At 44.4% G+C, this 21,778-nt stretch overlaps 1 protein-coding gene and 1 non-coding gene across 5 annotated transcripts in view; one reads left to right on the plus strand and one right to left on the minus strand.

Annotated features, from left to right (window-relative positions):
- The window catches only part of FAM171A1 (family with sequence similarity 171 member A1), a 159,947-nt gene that overhangs the window by 120,729 nt on the left and 17,440 nt on the right, over window positions 1–21,778 (plus strand). For all 4 annotated transcript variants that reach the window (XM_066280742.1, XM_066280741.1, XM_066280744.1 and 1 more), the window contains one exon: window positions 1,661–1,837. In XM_066280742.1, the coding sequence (XP_066136839.1) occupies window positions 1,661–1,837 (177 nt within the window). The remainder of the gene's footprint in view (window positions 1–1,660; window positions 1,838–21,778) is intronic.
- Window positions 15,848–15,971, minus strand: LOC136307222 (small nucleolar RNA SNORA28). The gene has a single exon (XR_010725887.1). It is a non-coding gene; the product is annotated as a small nucleolar RNA SNORA28 (small nucleolar RNA).

Here is a 21,778-nt window from a genome sequence, read left to right on the forward strand (position 1 = left end):
AATGGCAACTAAAATAACTCATAAATATTTCAAACCCAAGTTTTCAACAGTGTACCACAGGGGTTGGGAACCTATGGCTCGCAACCATCTTTTGATGGCCACATCTGGCTCGCAGACAAATCTTTAAAACCTTTGCTTTATTTTTTTTTTTTTTTTTACAGAGGCAGAGATAGACAGGGACAGACAGACAGGAACAGAGAGAGATGAGAAGCATCAATCATCAGTTTCTCGTTGCGCATTGCGACTTCTTAGTTGTTCATTGATTGCTTTCTCACATGTGCCTTGACCGTGGGCCTTCAGCAGACCGAGGAACCCCTTGCTGGAGCCAGCGACCTTGGGTCCAAGCTGGCGAGCTCTTTGCTCAAGCCAGATGAGCCCGCGCGCGACCTGGGAGTCTCGAACCTGGGTACTTCCGCATCCCAGTCCGACGCTCTATCCACTGCGCCACCGCCTGGTCAGGCTCGCAGACAAATCTTTAATAAAAAAATAATAACATTAAAAATATAAAACATTCTCATGTATTACAGTCCATTCATTTCCTACAGCTCATGTTCATGGTTGCGGGTGGCTGGAACCAATCATAGCTGTCCTCCGGGACAACACCAAATTTTTATTGGATAATGCATAACATACACAGGTCGTTATATGGCTCCCATGGAATTACATTTTAAAATATGTGGCGTTCATGGCTCTCTCAGCCAAAAATGTTCCCAACCCCTGGTGTACATTGAGTAGCAGTAAGTTAATATTTTGAGGCACTCCTTGAAGAAATGTACCTTTAAAGAAAAATCAGTACTGTGGTGGCGCAGCGGATAGAGCGTCAACCTGAAATGCTGAGGTCACCAGTTCAAAACCCTGCACTTGTCTGGTCAAGGCACATATGGGAGTTGATGCTTCCTGCTCCTCTCCCCCTTTCTCTCTCTCTCTCTCTCTCTCACTCACTCTTACTCTCTCTCCTCTCTCAAATGAATAAATTTTAAAAAAATAACAAAATCAGTTTCTAATTGAAGACATTGGATTTCCTTTTGGTGATCTGCAAAAGAATTAAACCTGCAGGGGGCTGCCTTTGTGTAGCAGTCAGTTTCCAGGACTTCCACACACCTCTCTCTGTCACATGATAGACAGGTCCTTCCCCAATGAGGCCGTCTTTTAAAACAGAGCACAGTAATTAGAACGGGTAACCTGAGTTTTAGTCCCAGCCCTACCATCAACTCTTCTATACCTGTAGGCCAGCTCCATTACAGCCCTTTCTGAGCTTCAGTTTCTCTATGTGTAAAATGGTTTTTTTTCTGCCTGACCTGTGGTGGCGCAGTGGATAAAGCATCAACCTGGAACACTGAGGTCGCCTGTTCCTGAGCTTCCTGGTCAAGGCACATATCAGAAGCAGCTAATACTGCTTCCTGCTCTTCTCCCACCTTCCTCCTTCTCTCTCTCTCTCTCATTCTCTCTCTCTCTCTCCTCTCTAAAATCAATAAATAAAATCTTCAAAAAAGAAAAAGAATGGGGGGTTTTCTTACCTTAGAAAGTCGAGGTGAGGATTACGTGTGTAAAGTGCCCATGTACTCAGTAATTGGTAGCTGTTACTGTTTTTCCAGAAACCTTTCCACAGCCCCACGTAGGTCTTTCTGTGCATGTGATGCAGAATGCCTCTTGCTTCCAGGAAATGGCACCAGGTACGACTTGAGCCCAGTCACAGCTGTCAGTGTGCACTTGCTCAGCAGTGATGGAACACCGGTGCTGGTGGATGGTCCCATTTATGTCACCGTGCCCCTGGCCACGCAGAGCAGTCTGAGGCACAATGCCTATGTTGCAGCATGGCGGTTTGACCAGAAGTTGGGTAAGCAAGACACCTGTTCCGATGGTCGGCTAACAGATGCCTTCATCACTGCTATTTGATTTTCCTTTTAGGAGGCCCGTGCAAGTCTCCTTTCCTTGAAGGTATTGAACGCTGTTGCTCACAGTGTATTGCGTGGTTTTTGGTGGGTAGCACTTACTTCACCGAGTCATTCAGGCATGTTCTTTGGAGTTCTTTTTTTTTTTTCCTTTCCTTTTTTGCACATTTAAGTTAATTTACTTGAAAAGAATCTTTAAATGTTATTAGTGCTAAAATGACCGGTAGCTCCTAATTCTGTATGTTTTGATTCTATGAAAAGTCATATGATCTCTCTTGGTCCTGTGGTTTTTCTTTTCCAGTTTTCTGAAAAAAAGAAAACACTGTACAAAAAAAAAGAAAATAAAAATTTTCCACCACCTAAAGAGAACCACTAAGAAGAGTATTTTGGATTATATTCTTTCCATCATTTCACTACGCACAGATCTGTTATCTATTGCCATGTAACAAATTGCCCCCAAACCCAGTAACTTTGGACTACAGTGAACACCTGTCCTCTCACAGCTTTGGAAGGTCAGGCCCACAGTCTTAACCTGTCTGGTGGTTGTGGCTCAGGGTCTCTGGCCAGGTTGTAGACAGGCTGTCAGCCAGGGCTCTCCTTGTCTCAAGATTCATCTGGGGCTAGCAAGCACACCTCCAGTCTGCCTCACAGGCTTGTTGGCGGCCTCACCAGAACAGGCTGTTGGGCAGTGGCTTCATTTCTTTCCTACATGGGTGACCCCATAGGGCTACTTACAGCATAGCAGCTTGCTTCCAGCCAGACCATGTGATCTGAGAGAAAATTTTAAAATAAGTAAAAATAAAAAAGCACAAGTGGGCAAAATGGAAATCACAGTCTTTTATAGCCCAGTATCAAAGTGGCATGCCATCATTTCTTTCCAAATGCTCTTGGTCACAGAGCCCAACACGGGCTCAGTGCAGGGACGGCCTGCACCGGCCTGTGAGCACCGGGCAGGGGAGATTGGTGGGGCCCTCTTAAGAGGCTGCCTTCCACCAAATATTTATTTAACAGAAATAGGATTATATTCTATGTACTGTTCCATTAACGTGCTTTTAAAAATCATGTGTATGTTACAAACATCTTTCCATAACATTAGCTAGTATTCTGCAACGTTAATATTAATAATACATAGTATTCCACACAAGCATATGTCATAATTTGGTTGATCAATCCCCTATAATTAGGAAAAACATTACTATTCTCACCAATGTTGTGATAAATTATCTTTATAGCTAAATCTTCATGCACGGTCATGATTATTTCCTTAAGGTAAAATTTTAGAAGAAGTAGAATTGCTGGGTTAACATGTACTGAATCTAAAGCTGTAATACATATTTCCAGATTTCTCTTCAGGAAGTTTCTGTGTTGACGCTCATGCTGCTGGGACAGGAGTGCGTGCTTGTGCTTGGGTTTCGATGGCGCGTGGGTTCCTGTACTCCTTCATTCCCAGTCCCCTGAAAGTCAAGCTTGTAAATTCTCGTTTTCAAATAATCCAATTCAGGTTGTTGGAAGATTTTTTTTTTATATCAAATGTATTTCCAAAGACACCTAACTTGTTGAGTAATTTATAGAAATTTCTATTTGGAGCCAAATGCCTGTTGAGATTTTTGGAGTTGGGGGGTGGTTGTTTTGTTTTACTTTCCAAATAATTACTAAGAGACTCCGTAATCACTTGTGTGGGATTCGTCAATTTTACCACGTATACTGAACTTGACATTGTTAGGTGGGTTACCATGCTGCACTAAGTACGAAGGGCGTTTTGTCGTTCACATGTGTTATCTTCAGCTTAGTGGTCTCTTTGAGGCAATGTGGTCACGGTCAGAGCATAAGGAACCCGGGGCCTCTGGGAGAAAGCGACGTGAGGGGAGTGTAACTAAGAGATCTTTGAAGAGATCAGGGGAGTTCTGATGGAAAAAAAGGACACGGGTGAAGGAGAACGGAGAGAACACAGGACAGAGGAAGGGGAAAGCTTGCATTTTGTACCCTGGAAACCTGGGTTCTGCTACTCCTGACACTGCAAGTCCCACTGTGGGTGAATCACGTGTGTCTGTTTTCTCATTCACAGAAGACTGCGTTTGTTAATTCTCCTTCCTTGTATATTCTGCCTGTCTCCATTGGCCCTCCCACTTGGCCCCTAGTTAAGAGCAGGGACTCTTGGGACACTCTAGATTGGAATGCCAGCCCTGCTACTTAACTTGTCCGTACCATAGTGTGTGTGTGTGTGTGTGTGTGTGTGTGTGTGTGTGTGCGCATTTGTGGAGGCTGGCAAGTCCAAAATCTGCAAAGATGCACCAGCAGGCTGGAGGTTCAGAGAACAGTAAATGTTGCCATTTGAGCCCAAGGTAGTTTGCCAGCAAAATTTTCTCTTCCTTTTGAGAAGTCAGTCTTTTTCTTTCTTAAGGCCGTCAACTACTTAGGTAAGGCCCACCCACATAATGATGAGTCTGCTTTACCCAGTCTACTGATTTAAATGTTTATCTCATCTTAAAAGCACCTCCATGGCAACATCCAGACATGTTTCAGCAGGTATCTGGGAATTGTGGCCTAGCCAAGCTGACACATAAAATCAACCATGCCAAGGAGTAAATGAGTTAACACTTTTAAGAAGCTTAGTACAGTGCCTGGAATACATAGCAATTATGACCTAAGAGTTTATTAAGTAAACAAAGGTCTCCCCATTCATAGGGGCTTTCCTGTACCATGCCATCCAGACGACCTTCCCAGATTACCCTAAACCCAGATGTCTCAAAGGGTTGTTCCCCATGTGCTGCCTCCTTCTCTCTACACTCTGTAGTCCTGCTTCTGCCTTCCCACTCTCCTGAAAACAGCGTCACTAAGTTCGCCAGCAGCTGCGTGGTTGTGAAGTCAGGCAACCTCCTCATCCTCTCGGACATCTATGCAGCATGTGATGGCTTTCCATCCTCTGTAGAGGGCCCTCCCCCCTTGGTTTTCCGACTCATTGCCCTTGTGGGTCTTCCTCGCCTGCCAGTCCCTGGCTTTGCCCTGCACCCAGCTCCTAACTTACTTTCTCTACAGTCCCTTCTCACACTCCCACAGCTACCTGTGCACCCAAGTCTGAGTCTCTGCTCTGCATATCTCACTAGTAGACATCTCTTCCTGATGTCCGACAGGAAACTTGAATTCTTTTGCTTCAATTCCTCACACGCAGCCATGTCTGGTCTCTTGCAGAGTCATGTTGATGTCAGGTCAGTGTTTTTCCAACTTACCCACTTCTGTCCTTCTCGACAATACCTCTGCCTTGGTTTAGGGACTTCCCTTCCTTCTGGCCAATTCCAGCAGTTGTCTGACTGCCTTCTGCCTCTCCTGCCTTCGACTGGGTCATCTAGTTGCTGCTGGAGCTGTCTTTCAAAACCACAGATCACTTTCCCACGTAAGAATGTCTTGGGGCCCTGGCCGGTTGGCTCAGTGGTAGAGCGTCAGCCTGGTGTGAGGGAGTCCCGGGTTCGATTCCCGGCCAGGGTACACAGGAGAAGCTTCTCCACCCCTCCCCCTCTCCTTCCTCTCTGTCTCTCTCTTCCCCTCCCACAGCCAAGGCTCCATTGGAGCAAAAGTTTGCCTGGGCACTGAGGATGGCTCTGTGGTCTCTGCCTCAGGCGCTAGAATGGCTCTGATTGTGGCAGAGCAACGCCCCAGAGGGGCAGAGCATCGCCCCCTGGTGGTCGTGCCAGGTGGATCCCAGTCGGGCGCATGCGGGAGTCTGTCTGACTGCCTCCCCGTTTCCAACTTCAGAAAAATACAAAAAAAAAAAAAAAAAGAATGTCTTGGAGCGACTCACTGTGAGGCAGTCCACACTCCCTCACACAGCACACATCTCTTCAGAGCTGGCCCTGGCTGTCTGTCCACCTCATGTCCAGCACTGTCTTCTGCCTACCCTCTGTTGCTGCCACACCAAACTCCTTACCTTCCCCTGGGGATGCCGAGGCCTCCCTCATAGCTTGTGACTTTGTGTCAACAGAATCTCTCCTTTCAAATCCCTCCCTCCATCTCCTAAACAGGAGTTTAGGCGCATTGTCCATGTTGCAGTGATTCCAGAGCATGGAGGGACATAGCCTTGAGTCTCTTAGTTATTATCTGTGTCCTCACTGAGTCTTATCTTTGAGTCCTTATAATCAAGAACAGTTCCTGGCACATACCAAGTACCTGACTAGAAATGTTTATTAAATGATTAAATCAGATGGGGATCATTTAGATGTTTTTCAAGTCAGGAGGGGTTAAGATATGACAACGTCATATTTGCACTTAAGGTGACTGTACACATAGAATTTACTTTCACTTATCTGTGTGTATATATGTTTAACAAAAAGATAATGCCTTGAGCTCTTATTTAGAGAAAGGACAATTGCATTGCATGTTCTCCATCTTATTACTGTTATTCTTCTATTCCTGCTCCTGTTTTTTGAATGACTGTATTTGAACATGGGTAAATAGAGCTGGGAGTATAGAAGGCTATGTTTCTAATACAGGTGACCTTTGAACAACATGGGTTTGAACTGCATGGGTCCATTTATACCTGGATTTTTTTCTTCAGTAAATATGCCCTCAGCCCTCCAAATCCCCAGGCTTCGCATCCACAGATTCAACAGCCACGCATTGAAAACAGTATTTTCAGTATGCAGTTGGGAACCCACTAATGGGGAGGGACCTATATGCATGTTCTGCACCATTTTATGTGAGGGACATGAGTGTCTGAGGATTTTGGTAACTTCAGGGGAGGGAGTCCTAGAACCTAGCCCCCTGTGGATCCCAAGGGATGGTTAAGTTTTGGGAGAGGCAAAAGTTATCGATAAGATAATTTTTGACTGTGCAAGGAGATCAGTGTCCCTAATCACTGCATTGTCCCGGGGTCAACTCTATAATGAAGGTCTGTCTAGTTTATATACATACGGGTGGGGAAAAGGGGGGTTACAGCTGCTCGTGTGGAAAACAATACAGTAATTGGTAAATAACAATACAAGAGGAGCCTGACCAGGCGGTGGCGCAGTGGATAGAGCATCAGACTAGGATGTGGAGGACCCAGGTTCGAGACCCCAAGGTCGCCAGCTTGAGCGCAGGCTCATCTGCTTTGAGCAGAGCTCACCAGCCTGGACCCAAGGTCGCTGACTTGAGCAAGGGGTTACTCAGTCTGCTGTAGCCCCCGGTCAAGGCACATATGAGAAAGCAATCAATGAACAACTAAGGTGTCACAACAAAAAACTAATGATTGATGCTTCTCATCTCTCTCTCTGTTCCTGTCTGTCTGTCCCTGTCTGTTCCTCTCTCTGACTCTCTCTCTCTCTCTTTCTGTAAAAAAACAAACAAAAAAACACAATACAAGAGGAAACTCGTGTGTTTTGCATACTCACAGCGCACTTCTGCCCCACCCTGCGTATGTCCTAACAGTATGGCACAGGTCTATAGATGCACCACCCTTGCTCACATTGGTTTTTATACCACTCGTGAATAACAAAAATTCATCTAAAAGGTTTTTTATATGAGTGGCAATGGCCTCTCAAATATCTCTACATCATAATCCCTGGGACAATGTGAAGATTACTTTACACGGTGAAGGGGCTGTACAGATGTGATTAAGCCTTCCACACTTTGGTTATAGCCCAGTGAAATTGGACTTTTGTCTCTGAAGCTATAAGAGAATAAATCTGTGTTGTTTTAAGACCCTAAGTTTGCCTGACCAGGCAGTGGTGCAGTGGATAGAGCGTCGGACTGGGATGCAGAGGACCCAGGTTCGAGACCCCGGGCTCGCCAGCTTGAGCGCGGACTCATCTGGTTTGAGCAAAGCTCACCAGCTTGGACCCAAGGTCGCTGGCTTGAGCAAGGGGTTACTCGGTCTGCTGAAGGCACATATGAGAAAGCAATCAATAAACAACTAAGGTGTCGCAATGAAAAACTAATGATTGATGCCTCTCATCTCTCTCCGTTCCTGTCTGTCTCTATCCCTCTCTCTGACTCTCTCTCTGTCTCTTAAATAGATGATAGATAGATAGATAGATTTTATTTAAAAAAAAAAAGACCCAGAAAATGAACACAAAGTAGAAATCAAGGAAGCCTCTGAAGTTGCCCAGTTTTGTAGTTTTACTCTGGAAATAATCCCCATGGCACTGAGCCTTTTTTCATTGAGAACCTTTATTGTGTACTTGATTTATTTCCATTTAAAAGGTCTTTTTACTGCGAATAATATAACTGCCGAATTTCTGGCTATAGCAGATTGTGTGCGGAGAAAAAGCCAACATTTGGGTAGTCATTCAGAAATACTCAAATGAATTAAAATGTGGTTCCTAAAATCTTTAAGAATGAATGGACATTTCAATGAAACATTAAATTCCTTAACTCACTGTACTCAATAAAAGTCTACTATTTCATAAAGATTTATTTTTTTACTATTACTACATTTAATCAGTAATATAAGTATAAATTAAATTATTTCTGTAAAATAAAAAGTTCCCGCCCTGGCCGGTTGGCTCAGCGGTAGAGCGTCGGCCTAGCGTGCGGAGGACCCGGGTTCGATTCCCGGCCAGGGCACACAGGAGAGGTGCCCATTTGCTTCTCCACCCCTCCGCTGCGCTTTCCTCTCTGTCTCTCTCTTCCCCTCCCGCAGCCGGGGCTCCATTGGAGCAGAGATGGCCCGGGCGCTGGGGATGGCTCTGTGGCCTCTGCCCCAGGCGCTAGAGTGGCTCTGGTCGCAACATGGCGATGCCCCGGAGGGGCAGAGCATCGCCCCCTGGTGGGCAGAGCATCGCCCCTGGTGGGCGTGCCGGGTGGATCCCGGTCGGGCGCATGCAGGAGTCTGTCTGACTGTCTCTCCCTGTTTCCAGCTTCAGAAAAATGAAAAAAAAAAAAAAAAAGTTCCAAGGCGGTATTATCAGATCAGGAAAAAAAAAAGAGACAGATTTTTAGCATATAATATCATTTACTAATTAACTGCTACTTATGACTAATTCAAGTATAATGATCACTTCAAACCAGTTTAACACGTTAAATTATCTACTTCTGAGGTAAGTTTAAGTAACCACACTTCCAACTTGTTTAACAACCAGATATAGCAGTTTGTGAATTATTAAAAAAAAATTTTCACCCAAGTAAGTATCGACAAACTGGCCCAAAAGCTAAGAATGGTTTCTACATTTTTAAATACTTGAAGAAAGAATCCAAAGAAAAAGAATATCTCATGACACATGGAAGTTATATAAAATTAAAATGTAAGCTTACCTAAATAAAGTTTTTATTGACTGCTAATGGACTGAATGTCTGTGTCCCAATATGACGGTATTAGGAGGTGGTCCCTTTGGCAGGTAATTAAGTCATGAGGGTGCAGCCCCCATAAATGGGATTAGTGTCATAAAAGGGACCCCAGAGAGATCCCTGGCCCCTCTGCCATGTGAGGACACAGCAGGAAGGCATCTGTCATCCATGAATCAGGAAGAAGGTCCTTACCAGACACCCAGACACGAAATCTGATGGGACCTTGATCTTGGACTTGCAGCCTCCAGAACTATGAGAAATGAATTTCTGTTGTTTATGATCCTCCCAGTCTGTGGTACTTTTTTATAGCAGCCTGAACAGAATAAGACTTCAGAACACAACCATGCCCATTTCTTTGTGTATGGGCTGTATGAGTGCTTTTTCATGAGTGGTTATGACAGATTGTATGACCCCACAAACTGAAAATATTTATCTCTGGCCTGTTACAGAAAATTTTGTGATCCTTGATCCAAAATGCATTTAACAGGTAAGCTCTTACCATTCTAGTGTGCTCTGCAGGGCCAAACTGGGGTGCTTGATTCAATCACAGTTCCTATCCTCTGATCTCCAGGTAACCCTTCAGCGTTTTCCAGGGGTGACTGCCGATGCTCAGTGTGATATCACCTTTGTTACAGGGCAAGATTTCAAACTCTGTAAAGAAAGATGAAATTATTTTTTAGTTCTATGGGACTTCTATTTAAAAAGTAAATTCACTTAATTACTTCAATCCATGACTGCTGGATAACTGGGCATTTACTCCTAGGGCTGCTCCCTTTCATACAACCAGTAAAGTGGACTCTGTATTTGACATTGCCATTTATCATGGTTGTCTTTTTTTTAATGGCTACAGTTATCCTTTAAAATTTTTTCTTTTGGAACAGGCAAGGAATTTCCTATTTTAAAATTTAACATCTCCATATTTTAACACATATGTTCATTGGAGGGTGTCTTAGTAGATTAACACTATCTTATATCATAGTGTTCGATTTTGTTTAGTATGTTACAACATGAATTGGCTAATTGTTATGTGTACCCTTGGGAACAAAATTTTTTTTCTTCTTTTCGCCCTGACCGGTTGGCTCAGCGGTAGAGCATCGGCCTAGCGTGCGGAGGACCCGGGTTCGATTCCCGGCCAGGGCACACAGGAGAAGTGCCCATTTGCTTCTCCACCCCTCCGCCGCGCTTTCCTCTCTGTCTCTCTCTTCCCCTCCCGCAGCCAAGGCTCCATTGGAGCAAAGATGGCCCGGGCGCTGGGGATGGCTCCTTGGCCTCTGCCCCAGGCGCTAGAGTGGCTCTGGTCGCAACATGGCGACGCCCCGGAGGGGCAGAGCATCGCCCCCTGGTGGGCAGAGCGTCGCCCCTGGTGGGCGTGCCGGGTGGATCCCGGTCGGGCGCATGCGGGAGTCTGTCTGACTGTCTCTCCGTTTCCAGCTTCAGAAAAATGAAAAAAAAAAAAATTTTTTTTTCTTCCTTTCCAGTGAGAGGAGGGGAGGTAGAGAGATAGATTCCCACACGCATCCCAACCAGTATCCACCCAGCAACCCCCATCTGGGGCTGATGCTCTGCCCATCTGGGGCTATGCTCACGACTGAGCTATTTTTAGTGCCTGAAGCAAAGGCTTCACGGAGCCATCCTCAGCGTCCAGGGCTGATGTGCTCAAACCAATCCAGCCATGGCTGTGGGAGGGGAAGAAAGAGAGAGGGAGTGTGGGAGGGGTGGATAAGCAGATGATTGCTTCTCCTGTGTGCCCTGACAGGGAATCGAACCTGGTACATCCACACACCGAGCCGACACTCAACCACTGAGCCAACTGGTGAGGGCCACCTTGGGAAAATCATTTAAGAAGCGCAATGCATATACTATAATAGAATTGAAACTGCCACTACGTTTACATGCAGTGCTGAGGCCATCATGTTAAAATGCCACTTAATTTATGGCGCAAGATAGGACTTGATTTAGTGAGTCTAAGTGTTCTCCTTTGAGGAATTAACAGATGTCTTTAATTTATAATCTTCCAACCTTTGAAAAGTAGCACAATGCCAGTGCCTGTGTCCACGGTGTCAAGATGTCTCTGAACAAGTGGGACAAAGTGGACATACACACTTTCTTATCAGTCCTGTGCAGGGGGCAGGGGGCTGTTTGACCCAAATGAAGTTCTGTTGGTCATGGTGAATGCATCTTAGCCCTGAGCTTTCTGGGCAGTAAGAAATTATTATGTCAGCTCATTTTTACATGCATTTGGTGTCTTTCGCCTATAACTAGGACAGCAGATGGCTGTCCAATATTCCCAGTTGTCTGACTGCGATCTGACTTGTTGCCCTCGGGGATAGTTCCTTCTGTACAAGCAAACCAGGTCAGTGGTTTGAATTTAAAGTGATCTACAGACATCAAGCAGCAAATAAATCAAGAATTGCAATTATATATATGACACATTTCTGCCATTTAATAATAACTTAAATTCAAGGGTACTTGAATTGAATACTCTCATTCTATTGAGATGACAGAAATAAAAGCATATTCTAAGTGATGCTGCATTGTAGAATCTGGTTTTAACTGCCTTCTCAAAACACAGCCTGCAGAGTGTATGTGGGTTGCTATAGAAATGGTGGTTATTGAACCAGCTTCTTAATCGTGTATGGCACATGTATATCAGGAACTAGGGATACCCACTGAAAAGTGACCTGTGGTAGATTTGTCTCTGCTTCCGTTGGGGAATGTTACTGATGCTGGCTCATTGAACTAGTCCTTCTAGGTAAGTCATGGCCAGCCTGCCCTTGAATGTGGAGCTTGATTTAAAACATAGATCTACAATTTTGTTCCATTTCATTGTTGTATGGAGGGAGGAAGGGGTGGGAGTTCTTAAAGTACTAAATTATGTTTGTAATTTAAGAAAATGAAAATATCAGTGGGCTATTTTTTTTTCTCTATGTATCATGAGCCACATGTCCAAATGGAAAGGGATATACTGCAATACTGAGGTATAGTGATTGAATTACAAGCATGGACTGACTATATTATATTAGATGGGCAAAAGTTAGAACAAAAGAAGTGAGTTTATTTCTGTATTATTAAGTATGTGATATTAATTTTAGAACCGGATGTATCATTAATTTTTTCAAAAAGAAGAGACTTGACAGTTAACGATATTAACAAAGAAGGAAGCAGACATATGTATCTAAGTGTAATGTCAACATGGCCTTAAGAAGGGTGGTCTGAAACAGGTCTTCTCACAGTGAAAGGCTGTTTCTTAGAAACAAAGAAATAACTCTCCTGAAAAGTCTGTACTTTCTTTTTCCCAGACATGAAAATTGCCCATAAAAGGGAATCGGGCTTTTGTTAGATATGTAGGAGGGAAAAAAGGGTAATTTACCTGCAGAGAAAGCTGATTGAAATGATGTAAAGAACACTGAAGGTGTAGGACTTAATTTGGGTGTAAATAATGACAGTCCAGGGAAAACGTTGTCTGGCCTGAGACCTTGGCTGCCAGGTGGCCAACAATGATTTGTTTTAGAGACACAGATTGGTATCTTTTGCCGTGATGGACCAGTAGCATCACTGTTGCCATGTTCTGCTCCTCTGGTCCAAGGGGAGTGGAATAAGGCAGGGAACACATGCATTGCCCATGGGGAGCATGAATGCAGAGTGATCTCAGAACACGAACATTTGTTTTTTAATATTGCCTAGCAACTCAAAAAACAATCATGTAATATCAATCCATTCCTAAGAATTGTCAAGCCTTCTGTGTTTGTAGTCACCCCCATCCCCCACCCCCACTACCACCACCAGATGAGAAATTTTAGAGAATAATACCATCACATTTTTATTTTAGTTGTGGTTCAGGGCCCCTTTTGTTTTGAAACCCTATTCTTAGAGACTTAATTTTTCTAAAGTATCAGTTCACATAGAATTAGAACTTTCCATGCTTGAGTTTAACTGAAAACCTTTTTGGCAAGCTTTACAAATGACTGTTGCCCACTTTGTGGTCTTAGATCAATATGTTCCTCCTGAAAGAAAGTGTGTCTTCTAATACAGTCAACTCTTAATTACCACATATGGAATATTCATTCTGTGGATTATCTGCGGCAAGTCTGCATCCTGCTGGCTCCCCCACCCCCTCGCAGCCTCAGAGGCCTCTTGCTCTGAGACTGCTGGGTTCGGATTTTAAGCATTACATCTAACATGCTTCGTCTGATATCAGCCCAGGTGAAGAATAATTAGGAAGGGAAAGCTACCATAATTTATGTCAGAAACTAATACTTTCTAAAATTTATTTGAGAGAGAGAGAGATTTGTTGTCCCACTCATGCATGCATTCATTGGTTGATTCTTATATGTGCCCTAACCGGGGATTGAACCTGCAACCTTGGTGTACGTATCAGGACGATGCTCCAACCAACTGAGCTATCTGGCCAGGCCTTGCAATACTTTTTAAATGTCTCATGTTTTCAGTTATCTCCACTGAACTGAGTAGTTAAAAGGTAGAAGTATTCTTGGTAGAGTTGAAAATTACTCTGATTGTACTGCATGTAGCAGAGGTCTGTGGGTTACAGGCAGTATGTAGCCAGCAATTGAGACAGCTTGGACTTGAAGACTGGAGCCTCTTAAGACTGCTAGCTGTGTGGTTGCTGGTTCTAAACCCTGTGCTGGCCTGGTCTAGACACATGGAAGTTGTTGCTTCCTGCTCCTCCCTCCCCCTTCTTTCTCTCTCACTTTCTCTCTCTCTCTCTTTCTGAAGAATTTAAAAAAGATTGCTAGCTGTATGGTCTTAAGTAAGTTCTCTAACCTTTGGGAACCTCAGTTTTCTCATCTATAAAATGGGAATAGCAGTCCCTGTCCTTACTTCATGGAATTGTGAATGGAAAACAAGAGTTCCTGGAATTCTCTGAAGGGTTCTGTAAATGTTAGCCATTATAATTATAATCATCACTGCCCATATTTGGCTTGTGCATTTTTAGTGAAGCATAATATAAGAGAGAAGGACAGGTACAGTGAATGACTAATGCCTTTATTTTATTATTTTATTTTATTTTATTTTATTTTATTTTATTTTATTTGGAGAGAGACAACAAAGGAGAGAGGAAGAGAGAGTGAGAAGCATCAACTCATAGCTGTACATTGACTGATTCTCATAATGCCTTGACTAAGGACCACACCTCTGGCTCAAGCCAAGCCAGTCATCTTGGGCTTCAAGGCGGCAACCTCGGGGTTTCGAATCAACAACTTCATTGTTCTGGGTCAACTCTCTATCCACAGCACCACCACTGGTCAGGCTGCCTAATGCCTTTGAATTCAATTTCCTAGACTCAGCCAGGACTGCTGTGTAGCTGGTATGTCCCAAACATCCAATCGGATGGCTTGGTACCCATGCTCTACCAAGTGTTCCATATTTTAAATGTCATTGCTGTTTCCCTGTTCCCAAATGACTCTCCAAGTTCAGAATAAGTAACGCCTTTTAAAACATGAGTAAAGTAGGGCTGTTGGTCCCTTGTTGTACAGAGCAGGTGTTTCACCAGGGAGTGAGCCCACTGGCTGCCCGCCGTCTGAACTTTAACCACTCTGCTCTTGACCCTGGTCACACTCAGTGCCCTTGATCTTTTTAGCAACAGGTAGTGTTGTCCTCACTTCACAGGGGAGGAAACCAAGGATAGGGGCTTGTGATGGACAAAGGTCCCAGATGTCCAGATTCTCCTTGAGTAAGATCTTGTGTTTCTCCACCTGGGGCCTGTAGGTCCTGAGAGCTTCTTCAAGGTTTGGGAATTATCCACCAAGATTGTTAAGTTTGGGGTTTTGGCTTTGATAATCATCTTTTAAAAGTTAATATGAAAAAGAGTAAGCATCATCTGGACTTGGAATTTTTTTGAAGTTATATTTAGATATAATTAACATACAACATAATTACTTGATTTGCATATATTATGAAATGATTAACACAACTTTATTTAACAGCCATCATCTCATATAGATACAAAAAAAGAAGGAAAAAGTTTTTTTCCTTTTGATGAAAATGCCAAGGACCTACTCTCTTAACAACGTTCATACACACCATGCAGTGTTGACCAGAGTCGCTGTATAGTACCTTACGTCCCTAGTACTTACTCATCTTATAACCAACTGGAAATTTGTTCCTTTTGATGGCCTTGCTCTAATACCCCTTACTTTACCGTCTCAGTACAGAATTTAAAACCATCAGATACTTGTACTGCCTTATTTGCATTTATGAATAGACTGTTTGATAGGACTAATGAGAACTGAACAGTGATAGATGCCATACATGAAGGACACAAACCACCCATATTAACAAAAAAAGAAATCAAAGTATGTTAAAAGAGGAACATTTCATGGTAAGTTCACCTAGAGAAAAGTGGTAGGAAAATTGAATCATAGGTACAAGCTCAAAAGAAGCCTCAGCCTAGCCATCTATGTCACTGTTTTGTTTTGTTTTAAAGATTTTATTTATTAATTTTAAGGTTGAGAGAGAGAGAAAGGCAGTGGGAGGAACAGGAAGCATCCACTCATAGCTGTTGCTTCTCTTAGGTGCCTTGACTAGTCAAGCCCAGGGTCTTGAACCAGCGACCTCAGTTTTCCAGGTTGACGCTTTATCCATTGCGCCACCACAAGTCAGGCTTTTTTTTTTTTTTTTAAGGAGTGGTCAAGTTTATAAAGACCAAACCCAACACATCACTCTTTTTTTTTTTTAACATTGTCTAAGTCTATATAAAGGTTTGTCTCATGGAGGAGAGAGTACCCGAATAGGTTAGACTTTGTTAGTATAGCAAGCTCAAATTGTGTCAAACAGTTTTGCATCTGCCACAGAGTGTTGCTTGCAAACATCACTCTTTTTAAAAAGATTTTATTTATTGGCCCTGGCCAGTTGGATCAGTGGTAGAGCGTCGGCCCAGCATGTGGAAGTCCTGGGTTCAATTCCCGGCCAGGGCACACAGGGGAAGCACCCATCTGCTTCTTCATCCTTCCCCCTTTCCTTTCTCTCTATCTCTCCTTCCCCTCCCGCAGCGAAGGCTCCATTGGAGCAAAGTTGACCCTGGTGCTGAGGATGGCTCCATGGTCTCTGCCTCAGGTGCTAGAATGGCTCTGGTTGCAACAGAGCAACGCCCCAGATGGGCAGAGCATCGCCTCTTGGTGGGCATGCCGGGTGGATCCTGGTTGGTCAGGGCACATGCGGGAGTCTGTCTCTCTGCCTCCCCACTTCTCACTTCAGAAAAATACAAAAATAAAAGATTTTATTTATAAATATTGGAGAGAAGAGAGAGAGAGAGAGTTAATGGGAGGGAAGAAGCAGGAAGCATCAACTTGTAGTTGCTTCTCATATGTGCCTTGACCAGGCAAGGCCAAGTTTCAAACCAGCAACCTCAACATTCCAGGCTGATGCTCTATGCACTGCGCCACCACAGGTCAGGCTGTCGGTGTTTACTGAAGGCAACAAGTTCCCTTCAGTAACGTGTCATCAGTACTACACTAAATGAATGTTTATAATTTGATTTTTTTTAAACTTTCCCACCTGTTTCTATAAGCTCTTTATATTAGGATATATTTATTATGGTTTGTTAAATAAGGTCAACACATTATATGGGAATATCTTTTTTTCTTTTAAAAGTACTTTTGCACATTAATTAGGTCTAGAAATCATTGGTATGAAAAGTCCTGCCCTGGTATCCCCTTTAGGTGAAGTTTCATCAACACTTAAGATTTAATCTTGGGCCTCACCAGGTGATGGTGCAGTATGGATAGAGCGTCCGCCTGGCATGTTGAGGACCCAAGTTCGAAACCCTGAGGTCGCTAGCTTGAGCATGGGATCACTGGCTTGAGCGTGGATCATAGACATGACCCCATGGTCGCTGGCCTGAGCCCAAAGGTCACTGGCTTGAGCGAGGGGTCACTGATTAGGCTACAGCCCCCCAGTCAAGACACATATAGTATGACAAAGCAATCAATGAACAACAAAAGTGCCACAGTGAAGAATTGATGTTTCTCATCTTGTTCCTTTCCTGTCTTGTCTGTCTGTTTCTCTCTCTCTCTCTCTCTCTCTCTCTCTCTCTCGAAAAAAACAAAACATTTAATCTTGGAAAAATATACATTACTGGGAAAATCTTTTAAGTAGGTCTTTTGCAATTAAATTTTACCTCTTACTAGCTCTGCTATTGGACTGAGCAAGACAGACCCCTGCACTAAGCCCCCATTATAGAGGGCCTCACTCTGGTCCTCATCTTGCTGTACCCTTTCCCTGTGGGATAAGATGTCCCCTAAGCCAAACGGACGTGGCCACCTGGAAGCTGAACCTCCCTTTATAGAGCACCCTCCTGGTACCCAAGACCCCAGACCTCCCTGCCCAAACAGGTCTGAACTGGCTTCCAGGGCCTCTCCCAGGTCATCTCCCAAGAGCACGCTTGTCCTTTATTGGCCCTGGCCAGTCGGCTCAGTGGTGGAGCGTCAGACACTCTATTTTTTCCTTCTGGTATGTATCTCAAAGCAGTGCTCTTCTGCTGCAGGACAAATGACACCCTCCCTTGCCCCACCACACACACCCCTCACAGTTTTGGGGCTGTGAAGAACACAGCTGGAGCCCAGGAGGTGGATATGGTGTTCCTGTGCCCTGCGGTCGGGTCCTCCAGGGTTTGATATTCCACTTCCTAGAAGGACTCACAGGATTCCACAAAGCTGACTTTCTGGAGGTCAAATTGACACCAGCACTCACCATCGTGCAGTCCATACCTCACAACATGCCTGTGCACACCCCCAGGCCAGAAACATGAAGAAGTGGCTGGTGGCTGGGAAGTGGGCTTGATTGAACATGTGAGTTGGGGGTCTGCATCCATGTACGCAAGGCTGGGGGTGAGTTGAGAAGTGGGGTAGGTCACAAGCTGACTCTCCTTTTGTATGTACTCTAAGTAATCTAAGAATTCTACATTGGACCCTGGCCTTTAGGATTTTGTAAAGCTGTTGTGGGAGAAGAGGACGTTTTTTTAACTATACGATCGCCTGCTTTATCACTTCAATGTTTAGATATATTGCATGAGGACCTTCATTTGTACTCTTGCTTTGAGTTATGCAAATGTTAGGGCTGGGCCTGTCCCTCGGCAAATCAGAGACTTCTCTGCACCTCATGTTTCTAGCCTCAAAAATGAAACACAGAATACCTAGCTTTCAAGGTTGTATAAGACTAAAGAGAAAAGGTACACAAAGCACCAACACATTGCCAGGCATATTTCAGTTCTTAATGCCCTTTTTTCTTTTTCTTCCTCCCTTGAATCACACCTTTTCATGAATCACGAACATGCATACATATACACAGAACACACACGTGCTACACCCAGCCTGTGCAGAGCGCACGTCGTTGTAGGTCTCCACATAGGCATCCTTGCTTGCTCTGTGATGTGTCTGTCACTGGATGTAACTGTACATAGTGACCCAGCCATTTCAGATGTGCAGTTTGACGTGTATCTGAATTGAAGGGAGAGACTGGGGGATACTGGGGTCATTTGAGGTCCCATTTTTTTACCTATTTATTCTCCGCTGAGTTGATCCATTAGTATGACAGGTGTTACCAGAGGTGGATTAAGGTTGATTGAGGCCCCAGGTACAGAGGAAAATATTAGGCCCCTTACATTAGAAGAAAGTGTAAAATTGGGGTTTTGCCGGGCCCTTCAGAAATCAGGACCCAGGGCACGTGCCTGGTGCACCTGCCATTAAATCTGCCTCTGGGTGTTACTATAAACCAGGGGTCTCCAAACTATGACCCGCGGGCCACATGTGGCCCCCTGAGGCCATTTATCTGGCCCCCGCTGCACTTCCAGAAGGGGCACCTCTTTCATTGGTGGTCAGTGAGAGGAGCACAGGATGCATCCTGTGCTCCTGGAGTACTGATGTGGCGGCACCGCAAAGCGCGGCATTGCTCACCTACAGTACTGCCGGTGACGCGGGATGCACGCGTCGCGGTTCCAGAAGCGCGTCATATGACGCACATCCAGTCTGCGGCTGCAGCACCCCACATCACCGGAAGCAGTGTGAAATAACAGCAGAAGTAGGAAGAAAGGCAAAGCACTATAACCATAACTACACAGTACAGTGGCCCCCATACTCCCCCAAATGTACAACATAATGGCCCCTATAACCTCCCTTTGCCCAAAAGTCTCCTCCTACATTACTACACACCATGTTTCCCCTATTATAAGACCCTGTCTTATATTAATTTTACCCCCCAAAAATGGGGGCTGTCTTATTTTTAGGAGGTGTCTTATAATAGGGGAAACATGCAGCAGTGGGCTTCCCACAGAAGAAGCCCACCGCTGTGACTCTCTGAAAGACGCATTCAAGTCAAGCAGCTTGCCTAATTTCTATGCATCTCTCCCCTCTGAGATATATCCTAATCTCAGGAACCATGCACTCAAAATGGCAACTATCTCTGCCAGCACGTATGTCTGTGAACAGACTTTTTCCAGAATGAAACATCTGAAATCTCCAACCAGATCTAGACTAACTGATGCACACTTGCATCACTTGTTACGGCTAGCAGTGACAAATATGGAACCGGACATTGACCATCTCATTAGCCAAAAGCAGGCCCATAGTTCCCATTGAAGTACTGGTCAATTCGTTTATTTAAATTTACTTGTTCTTTATTTTAAACATTATATTTGTTCCCATTTTGTTTTTTTACTTTAAAATAAGATATGTACAGTGTGCATAGGGATTTGTTCATAGTTTTTTTAATAGTCCTGCCCTCCAACGGTCTGAGGGACAGTGAACTGACCCCCTGTGTAAAAAGTTTGGGGACCCCTGCTATAAACCAACAATTTTCATTCCTATTTGTAGCACAGCTTGAGATATAGGGGACTGCAGTCTTTCTTAATCAGAAAGAAGCTGAAATTCAGCCCAGTGAAGTGCTCATTTGCACGCACACACATCATAGAGAGTGGAGAAGGGGAGGCAAAAACAAGATTTCCTTAAGAAATCAACTTCTGCCCTGGCCGGTTGGCTCAGTGGTAGAGCGTAGGCCTGGCGTGCAGGAGTCCTGGATTCAATTCCCAGCCAGGGCACACAGGAGAAGTGCCCATCTGCTTCTCCACCCCTCCCCCTCTCCTTCCTCTCTGTCTCTCTCTTCCCCTCCTGCAGCCAAGGCTCCATTGGAGCAAAGTTGGCCGGGCGCTGAGGATGGCTCCATGGCCTCTGCCTCAGGTGCTAGAATGGCTCTGGTTGCAACAGAGTGACGCCCCAGATGGGCAGAGCATCCTGGTCAGGTGCATGTGGGAGTCTGTCTGACTGCCTCCTCATTTCCAGCTTCAGAAAAATTCCAAAAAAAAAAAAAAAATTCAACTTCTACCTGACCTGTGGTGGCGCAGTGGATAAAGTGTCCACCTGGAACGCTGAGGTCACCAGTTTGAAACCCCGGCCTTGTGTGGTCAAGGCACATATGGGAGTTGATGTTTCCTACTCCTCCCCTCCCTCTCTCTCTCTCTGTTCTCTAAAAATGAATAAAAATTTTAAAAAAAAATTCAACTCCCTTTCCTTTTCTAGTATAGCAGATTTTTGCACATTCCTGCTTCTGTGCCAAGACTTAACGTGGCTTAATAGAGGAATGAACTGAATCTGGGGATGCAGAGCAGCAGCCTTGCGCAGCTGGGTTTGGTTAGGCCCACACAGTTGATGGGAGATATTTGTTTGTTTATTGTGTTTTAATTTCCTGCCAATATTTAAAAGTTGAAAGATTTGCCATGGACTTCTATTCTTGGCTTCTCTTTTTCTTAAAAAAAAATGAATTCAACCATTTCAACAAATATTTATTGAATGTCCTCTTTGTGCCCAATGTTACTCTACTCTGTTCTAGGCTCTTGGCATAAAGCAATGACAAAACAAGTCAGGGGAGGGTCTGTAATTACGAATCTTTTTCCCCAAATGGGGACAGTAAACCGGTTTACTTCCGATGGCATTACTACAGTAAGACATTTAAGCAGAGTGATGTCAAAGGGAATGATTGACTAGTCAGACCCTTTGGTGAGGTGACATTTGAGCTGACATCCTAAACAAGGAACCTAACATGGAAATTTCTTGGGGTTAGAATGTTCTGGGCAGTAAAAGCAGTCAACACAAAGGCCTTCAGGTTAGTACCAGTTTGGCTGCACACGAAGCAGCCAGTTCACTGGCAGCACTGCCCCTTAAAGCTAGAGCAGCATGCCTGACCAGGCGGTGTCGCAGTGGATAGAGCGTCGGACTGGGATGCAGAGGACCCGGGTTCGAGACCCCGAGGTCGCCAGCTTGAGTGCGGGCTCATCTGGCTTGAGGAAAAGCCCACCAGCTTGAACCCAAGGTCGCTGGCTCCAGCAAGGGGTTACTCGGTCTGCTGAAGGCCCGTGGTCAAGGCACATATGAGAAAGCAATCAATGAACAACTAAGGTGTTGGAACGCGCAATGAAAAACTAATGATTGATGCTTCTCATCTCTCTCTGTTCCTGTCTGTCTGTTCCTGTCTATCCCTCTCTCTGACTCACTCTCTGTCTCTGTAATAAATAAATAAATAAAAATTAAAAAAAAAAAAAGCTAGAGCAGCATAACATCTATAGGTACAGTAAGTCCCCACTTAATGTCGTCCTCAATAGGAAACTTGCAACTTGAAGCAAA

Source organism: Saccopteryx bilineata, chromosome 5, assembly GCF_036850765.1.
Source record: "Saccopteryx bilineata isolate mSacBil1 chromosome 5, mSacBil1_pri_phased_curated, whole genome shotgun sequence".
In the NCBI taxonomy this organism is placed as follows: domain Eukaryota; kingdom Metazoa; phylum Chordata; class Mammalia; order Chiroptera; family Emballonuridae; genus Saccopteryx; species Saccopteryx bilineata.